This window comes from Nerophis lumbriciformis, linkage group LG29 (assembly GCF_033978685.3).
Source record: "Nerophis lumbriciformis linkage group LG29, RoL_Nlum_v2.1, whole genome shotgun sequence".
NCBI lineage: Eukaryota > Metazoa > Chordata > Actinopteri > Syngnathiformes > Syngnathidae > Nerophis > Nerophis lumbriciformis.
Window position 1 is genome coordinate 30930453 of NC_084576.2, and position 9548 is coordinate 30940000.

Here is a 9548-nt window from a genome sequence, read left to right on the forward strand (position 1 = left end):
TCTTTAAACACCTTTAACTTGTTAACAATATTAACTATATGTATTAAACATACTTGTATTATCATTAAACACCTTTAATTTATTAACAATATTAACTATATGTATTAAACATGCTTGCATTATCATTAAACACCTTTAACTTGTTAACAAAAACATATATTTCATAAATAAGTAAATATAAATGATATATATGAATGAGGTAGATCCCCACGACTTGATCAATTGAAAAGTAGCTCGCCTGCAGAAAAAGTGTGAGCACCCCTGCCTTAAAACAAGCATCAAAAGTTCCCGTTCAATGCAAAATTAGCGTCAAAATAAAAGCATGGCAGTATTCATCTGGATTCTACCACAGCAAATAATGAAACGCAACCGTTCTTTTGCAAGCAATAATTATTAGGTTCTTAGCTTCTCAATTATCTTAGTCATGCCTCCCTCGGGGACATAATTTTTTTTAACGCTCCCAATAAATTGAGATTGAAAACTTAATAATATTTATTAATTTATTTAGCAGTAAAAACACTCGGAGTTGCTGGCACCAGCCCCTACATGCCATCAAGCTGAAGACTTGTGTATTGTTTCCTCTAACCAAAAAACAGGAAGTGCAATTTTGACTTGCAGCACCCGCAGTGAGAAAACGCGTCCAAAAGATGGCGCCATAGCACAAACAATAACATCTTTTCTGCGTCTCTGTTGATGTTCTATAAAAACTATATATTGAATACAAAACATCCATAAATTAACCGCACCATTTTATAAGCCGCAGGGTTCAAAGCGTAGTTATGGCTTATAGTTCGGAAAATACATTATTTTTTTGTTGTTGTCTTGTCCTCACGATTTCCCCCGCTGCCTGTTTTGTTTCGTCTTATTTCTATTCCCTCGTGCTCCGGTTCGTCTGTGCCAAACACTAAATATATCCAAATATTTAATGAAGTCATATAAAAACAGATGTGTAAGTTACCCATGCCTTGGGCACTAATACACCCTCATACCATCATACACTTTGCGCCTAGAACAATCCGAATGGTTCTTTTCCTTTTTGGTCCACAGTTTCCAAAAACAATTTGAAATGTGGACTCGTCAGACTACAGAACACTTTTCCACTTTGCATCTGTCCATCTTAGATGAGCTCGGGCCCAGCGAAGCCGGCGGCGTTTCTGGGTGTTGTTGATAAATGGCTTTGGCTTTGCATAGTAGAGTTTTAACTTGCACTTACAGATGTAGCGACCGACTGTAGTTACTGACAGTGGTTTTCTGAAGTGTTCCTGAGCCCATGTCATACCTGCCAACTACTCCGGTTTTCCCGTAATTAGTACGGTTTTCATCAACCTATTCCGGGTTACGGTTGCAGTGATAAAAAATACGGTTTTTCATTAATTACAATTTTTTTTTTTTTTTAAAGTTTTATTCACGAAATCGCGTAACAACAATGACAATCGACACTGCTTCCCGTAACTTCCTATCGAGCCATTCCGAATGCCATGCGCGAGGCTATTTATAGCACCGCTGCCAAGCACGAGGCACCAGTTGCCATTGTTTCCAAACGAGCGAACGATCATGGAATCAGCCGGAGAAAAATCGCAAACGAGTCTTAAACCGAAAAGAAAACTGCAGTCATTCCGTGAAGAATATTCAAAAGCCTATCCGGGAATAATTATCCGTTCCAAAAAGGGTGAAAACTACGCGAATTGCACCTTGTGCAGACAAGATTTTTCGATCGGACACGGAGGAATTAGCGATGTAAAAGACCACGTTGGGACAAAAAAACACAAGTCTGATGCCGTTGCTAGCGATACAAGTGGAAAACTTTCAACGTTTTTCGTCGCCCAAACAGATTCTTTGGATGTGATAAATGCCGAAGTTTTATTTACGGAGGCAATAATTGAGCATGGACTTCCAATCGCACTGGCATGATCACATCAATCTGATAGAATAAATTTGGATTTTAGCCACAAAAAGGTAATGACACCAATGTTATCTATTAGAATTGTTTAGTACTGTTATACTGTTAAAAGTGTTTATACTATTTATGCTTTCAAGTCCAAGTTGAAGAAATCTTGTTAAATGTTGACAGCATAACTACCAAAATACAGAAGTATGTCCTTAATATTTTTGCAGTGCTATTTCTGTTGAAAAGTTCAAATGATTACATTAGAGATGTGATGTGCCACTTTTCAAGTGTCTGATGGCTTCAATTAATTTGCATTAATTTTTCATATTTTTAATTCTTTTGAAAGGCTTACAAAAAAACTACATTTGAATTGTAATTCCATGCTATTGACAGGACTATTAATTTTAATGAAGTTAGCTTACCATGTTTACAGTATGATAATTGTGAGAGAAATGTGAATTTTAGGCACAGAATATTTTTTACAATTGAACAAGGCAGTAGATTATACAAGCTTGGACAGAAATTAATAATGACACCAATTTTTTTTTTAATGGAATTGTTTAGTACTGTTTTACCATTTGTTTACTGTAAAAAGTGTTTATACTTTCAATTAACAAATTGAAGTCTTGTGAAAGGTTGACAGGATAACTGGCATTAACTGTCAAAATAATTTCAAACTATTGAAGTTAGCTTACAGAATAAACATGTCAATCAACCCATATGATTTTTGCTGTAATATTTTTGTTTTGAAAAGTCACTGTGACTGATAGAAAAGTGATGGTTTTAGCAACATTTTAACCTGTCTGAATGCTAATAATCATTTTGCGTCGGGGGGCGAAGCCTGAACCCCCCACCAGGACTTTGTCCTGGACCTACCGGGGCCTGCGGCCCCTGGACCCTGGCTACTAGGTTTTTCTGATTTCAAAAGTTGGCAGGTATGCCATGTGGTGATATCCTTTACACACTGATGTCGCTTTTTGATGCCGTACCGCCTGAGGGATCGAAGGTCCGTAATATCACGGCTTACGTGCAGTGATTTCTCCAGATTCTCGGAACCTTTTGATGATATTACGGACCGTAGATGGTGAAATCCCTAAATTCCTTGCAATAGCTGGTTGAGAAATGTTGTTCTTAAACAATTTTCTCAGGCATTTGTTGACAAAGTGGTGACCCTCGCCCCGTCCTTGTTTGTGAATGACTGAGCATTTCATGGAAGCTGCTTTTATACCCAATCATGGCACCCACCCGTTCCCAATTAGCATGCTCACCTGTGGGATGTTCCAAATAAGTGTTGGATGAGCATTCCTCAACTTTCTCACTCTTTTTTTGCCACTTGTGCCAGCTTTTTTGAAACATGTTGCAGGCATCAAATTCCAAATGAGCTAATATTTGCAAAAAATAACAAAGTTTAGCAGTGTGAACATGAAATATCTTGTCTTTGCAGTCTATTCAATTGAATATAAGTTGAAAAGGATTTGTTGTATTCTCTTTTTATTTACCATTTACACAACGTGACCCTCGTGGTGATATCCTTTACACACTGATGTCGCTTTTTGATGCAGTACTGCCTGACGGATCGAAGGTCCGTAATATCATCGCTTACGTGCAGTGATTTCTCCAGATTCTCTGAACCTTTTGATGATATTACGGAGCGTAGACGGTGAAATCCCTAAATTCCTTGCAATAGCTGCTTGAGAATTGTTGTTCTTAAACTATTGAAGCTGCTTTTATACTGAATCATGGCACCTGTCCGTTCCCAATTAGCATGCTCACCTGTGGGATGTTCCAAATAAGTGTTGGATGAGCATTCCTCAACTTTCTCACTCTTTTTTGCCACTTGTGTCAGCTTTTTTGAAACATGTTGCAGGCATCAAATTCCAAATACCGTATTTTCCGCACCATAAGGCGCCCTGGGTTATAAGCCGCGCCTTCAATGAACGGTATATTTCAAAACTTTGTCCACCTATAAGCCGCCCCGTGTTGTAAGCCGCATCTAACTGCGCTAAAGGAATGTCAAAAAAACAGTCAGATAGGTCAGTCAAACTTTAATAATATATTAAAACCAGCGTGATGTGGGCGCGCATGGAGTCGTATATCAACATGGACAGAGCTGCGTGAAAAAAGCCACCCGGCCTCTTCGCGTAAACTTAAACTTACCTTAACCACTCGCTCATCTTTTCTTCATCCATCCCTTCGAGTTAGCTTTTATGATGACGCCGGCTGGAAAGGTCTCTTTTGGCAAGGTCTTCCTTTTGAATATCACCATGGGTGGAAGTTTCTGGCCATTAGCATGGCAAGCTAGAACCACAGTGAAGGATGACTTCTCATTCCCTGTGGTGCGAATATTCACCGTACGTGCTCCCGTTGTATCCACAGTGCGGTTCACAGGAATATCAGTTGCTGTGAAATAGTAATCCGTGTGCGGATGGAGAGATTGCGTCTTTTCATGAACCGGATCCCTGTCGCTTAGTAGGAGCCATTTTGTGGTCTTTACAGATGTAAACACACAAAGGAAATGAAACGTACGGTAATATCCGCGTGCTTTTTCTTCTTCTACGCGGGCGGGTGGTTGCTTACAGTAGAAGAAGAAGCGCTTCCTGTTCTATGGGGGCGGGTGCTTACCTTGGCGGTTGCTTGCGTAGAAGAAGAAGCGCTTCCTGTTCTACCGGGAAAAAAGATGGCGGCTGTTTACCGAAGTTGCGAGACCGAAACTTTATGAAAATGAATCTTAATATTTATCCATATATAAAGCGCACCGGGTTATAAGGCGCACTGTCAGCTTTTGAGAAAATTTGTGGTTTTTAGGTGCGCCTTATAGTGCGGAAAATACGGTAAGCTAATACCGTATTTTTCGGAGTATAAGTCGCACCGGAGTATAAGTCGCATTTTTTGGGGAAATGTATTTGATAAAAGCCAACAGCAAGAATAGACATTTGAAAGGCAATTTAAAATAAATCAAGAATAGTGAACAACAGGCTGAATAAGTGTACGTTATATGAGGCATAAATAACCAACTGGTATGTTAACGTAACATATTATGGTAAGAGTCATTCAAATAACTATAACATATAGAACATGCTATACGTTTACCAAACAATCTGTCACTCCTAATCGCTAAATCCCATGAAATCTTATACGTCTAGTACAGTGGTCGGCAACTTTTACCAGTCAAAGAGCCATTTTGACCAGTTTTACAAATTATAGAAAACAATGGGAGCCGCAAAATTTTTTTGAAATTTTAAATGAAATAACACTGCATACGAAGTTTTTCTTTGTGCTATGTATAACCAGGAGTCTCAGATACGCTGCCCACACCTTTATGTGGAATTTGAAAGCTGGTGCTTGACAGCGTCATGCGTGCCGTGATGGTACAGCATGCAGCACCCACGACAGTCAGCGTGCCTGATCAGCCACACGTTCTATGGGGATTCCCCTTTGATCACGTAGGTAACAGCAAGGCATACTTAGTCAACAACCACACAGCTCACACTGACGGTGGCGGTATAAAAAAAAAAAAACTTTAACACTCTTACTAATAATGCACCACACTGTGAACCCACACCAAACAAGAATGACAAACACATTTCGGGAGAACATCTGCACCGTAACACAACATAAACACAACAGGACAAATACCCAGAATCCCATGCAGGGTTGATGTGTGAGAGAGCAGGGTTGGGGTGGGGGCGGGGTTTGGTGGTAGCAGGGTTGTATAATGTAGCCCGGAAGAGTTAGGGCTGCATGGGATTCTGGGTATTTGTCCTGTTGTGTTTATGTTGTGTTACGGTGCAGATGTTCTCCCGAAATGTGTTTGTCATTCTTGTTTGGTTTTGGTTCAAAGTGTGGCGCATTATTAGTAAGCGTGGTAAAGTTGTTTTATATGACCACCGTCAGTGTAACCTGTGTGGCTGTTGACCAAGTATGCCTTGCTGTTACGTACGTGTGCAAGCAAAAGATGTACATTGTTTAACAAGTGTTGGGCTGGCACTCTGTTAGTACAGCCAGTAGAGGGCGCCAAATGTTGTACCATCATGGCACGCCCTTATTATAGTCGTAAGGGTGAAAAACGGTGAATATTAATCCCGGGAGTTTTCTGCGAGAGGCACTGAAATCCGAAAGTCTCACGGGAAAATTGGGGGGTTCAGCAAGTAAGCTGCTGAGCCGCATCAGAGTGATCAAAGAGCCGCATGCGGCTCCGGAGCCGCGGGTTGCCGACCCCTGGTCTAGTCTCTTACGTGAATGAGATAAATAATATTATTTGATATTTTACGCTAATGTGTTGATAATTTCACACAAGTCTCTCCTGAGTATAAGTCGCACCCCCGGCCAAACTATGAAAAAATCTGCGACTTATAGTCTGAAAAATACGGTATTTGCAAAAAATAACAATGTTTAGCAGTGTGAACATGAAATATCTTGTCTTTACAGTCTATTGAATTGAATATAAGTTGAAAAGGATTTGTTGTATTCTCTTTTTATTTACCATTTACACAACGTGACAACTTCACTGCTTTTGGGTTCTTTACATGGAACATGTAGCACAGTTTGAGACTCAGTGCTTCATTTTAGACAACAGTAAGTGATCAGGGGTCGTCATGGCAACCACAGAGATGCAACACAAGCCGCTCTGCAATCATCCGTATTTGTGTCCGCCTCGTTCCAGGATTTTTTCCGCAACCTGTCCCACTGGATCCAGCAGCACATGGACATGAACGACGCCGGCAACTTCCTCATCGAGACCTGCGACGACGCCGTGTCCCGAGACCTCAAGCAGCAGCTCCTTCTTCTGAACGGGCGCTGGCGGGAGCTCTTTGTCAAAGTCAAATACGTAAATGAACCACACCGTCGCCGGTCAGCATGAGCTCGCTTCGCACGTCTGACGGGACTGTTTTGTTTGGCAGTACGCACGCGCGGACGAGGTGGACAAGCTGAGGCAGGACTACCACGACGGCATCAACACCTTGAAAATCTTCATGGACGCCACCAACGAGAAGATGAACGCTCCCGTCCAAGTCTCCTTCCTCAACGTCCGCACGTTTGTTCAAGATGTGGAGGTACAACCGGCAAACACTTCTCCGCCTTCGTTCAAGTGGAATGACTTCACGCCTCCTGCAGGAAATCAAGCACAAAGTCCCGGCCATGGAGGCGGCGTCCAAGGCGGCAGGTCGCACCGCTCAGCTGCTGAGCAAAGACACCGCGCAGGAGGAGGTGGCTCAGATGACGGCTGTGATGACCTCCATCAAAGAGCAGCTCGGCAAGGTAAGGCCTAGTGTTGTCCCGATACCAATATTATAGTACCGGTACCAAAATGTATTTTGATACATTTCTAAATAAAGGGGACCACAAAAAATGTAATTATTGGCTTTATTTTAACAAAAAATCTTCAGGTACATTGAACATATGTTTATTATTGTAATTTAGTCCTTAAATAAAATAGTGAACATACTAGACCAGGGGTCGCGGGTTGATCACTCTGATGCGGCTCAGCAGCTTACTTGCTGAACCCCCCAATTTTCCCGTGAGACTTCCGGATTTCTGTGCCTCTCGCAGAAAACTCCCGGGATTAATATTCACCGATTTGCACCCTTACGGCTATAAAAAGGGCGTGCTATGATGGTACAATATTTGTCGCCCTCTACAATCTGTATTAACAGCGTGCCAGCCCAACACTTGTTATACATTATACATCTTCTGCTTGCACACGTACGTGACAGCAAGGCATACTTGGTCAACAGCCACACAGGTCACACTGACGGTGACCATATAAAACAACTTTAACACTCTTACTAATAATGCGCCACACTTTGAACCAAAACCAAACAAGAATGACAAACACATTTCGGGAGAACATCTGCACCTTAACACAACAGAACAACTACCCAGAATCCCATGCAGCCCTGACTCTTCCGGGCTACATTATACACCCCTGCTACCACCAAACCACCCCACCCCCCCTCTCTCTGTGCGTCGGTTGAGGTGGGCGGGGTTTGGTAGCGGGGGTGTATAATGTATCCCGGAAGAGTTAGGGCAGACAGAAAAACAAGTGGCATAAAACACTTCCTAGAAAGTCGGAGAAAGTTGTACATGTAAACAAACTAAGGTGAGTTCAAGGACCGCCAAAATTAGTAGGACAAAACGGCGCTCGCCAAATACTTGAATCAGTGAAGCATGTTTAATATAAACAGTGTGCTTTATAACAATTAGGAAGGTTTGTGTCATGTTTCTCCTCCTACAGAAACCATAATAACACAAAAAATATATTTTTTCCACCTCATCTTTTTCCATTTTTCATACATTTTTGAAAAAGCTCCAACATAAACACAACAGAACAACTACCCAGAATCCCATGCAGCCCTGACTCTTCCAGGCTACATTATACACCCCTGCTACCACCAAACCCCCCCCCCCCCCCCTCCCTCCTCCCCCTCTCTGAGCGTCGGTTGAGGTGGGCGGGGTTTGGTAGCAGGGGTGTATAATGTATCCCGGAAGAGTTAGGGCAGACAGAAAAAAAAGTGGCATAAAACACTTCCTAGAAAGTCGGAGAAAGTTGTACATGTAAACAAACTAAGGTGAGTTCAAGGACCGCCAAAATTAGTAGGACAAAACGGCGCTCGCCAAACACTTGAATCAGTGAAGCATGTTTAATATAAACAGTGTGCTTTATAACAATTAGGAAGGTTTGTGTCATGTTTCTCCTCCTACAGAAACCATATTAACACAAAAAATATATTTTTTCCACCTCATCTTTTTCCATTTTTCATACATTTTTGAAAAAGCTCCAACATAAACACAACAGAACAAACACCCAGAATCCCATGCAGCCCTGACTCTTCCGGGCTACATTATACACCCCTGCTACCACCAAACCCCCCCCCCCCCCCTCCCCCTCTCTGTGCGTCGGTTGAGGTGGGCGGGGTTTGGTAGCAGGGGTGTATAATGTATCCCGGAAGAGTTAGGGCAGACAGAAAAAAAAGTGGCATAAAACACTTCCTAGAAAGTCGGAGAAAGTTGTACATGTAAACAAACTAAGGTGAGTTCAAGGACCGCCAAAATTAGTAGGACAAAACGGCGCTCGCCAAATACTTGAATCAGTGAAGCATGTTTAATATAAACAGTGTGCTTTATAACAATTAGAAAGGTTTGTGTCATGTTTCTCCTCCTACGGAAATCATATTAACACAAAAAATATATTTTTTCCACCTCATCTTTTTCCATTTTTCATACATTTTTGAAAAAGCTCCAACATAAACACAACAGAACAACTACCCAGAATCCCATGCAGCCCTGACTCTTCCGGGCTACATTATACACCTCTGCTACCACCAAACATCCCCCCCCCCTCCCCCTCTCTGTGCGTCGGTTGAGGTGGGCGGGCTTTGGTAGCGGGGGTGTATAATGTATCCCGGAAGAGTTAGGGCAGACAGAAAAAAAAGTGGCATAAAACACTTCCTAGAAAGCCGGAGAAAGTTGTACATGTAAACAAACTAAGGTGAGTTCAAGGACCGCCAAAATTAGTAGGACAGAACGGCGCTCGCCAAATACTTGAATCAGTGAAGCATGTTTAATATAAACAGTGTGCTTTATAACAATTAGGAAGGTTTGTGTCATGTTTCTCCTCCTACAGAAACCATATTAACACAAAAAATATCTTTTTTTCCAC

General features: G+C 41.8%; 1 protein-coding gene across 11 annotated transcripts in view; it reads left to right on the plus strand.

Annotated features, from left to right (window-relative positions):
* Positions 1-9548, plus strand: part of syne1b (spectrin repeat containing, nuclear envelope 1b) — a 469384-nt gene that overhangs the window by 65039 nt on the left and 394797 nt on the right. For all 11 annotated transcript variants that reach the window (XM_072911924.1, XM_072911927.1, XM_061924513.1 and 8 more), the window contains 3 exons: positions 6552-6716; positions 6790-6942; positions 7004-7147. In XM_072911924.1, the coding sequence (XP_072768025.1) occupies positions 6552-6716; positions 6790-6942; positions 7004-7147 (462 nt within the window). The remainder of the gene's footprint in view (positions 1-6551; positions 6717-6789; positions 6943-7003; positions 7148-9548) is intronic.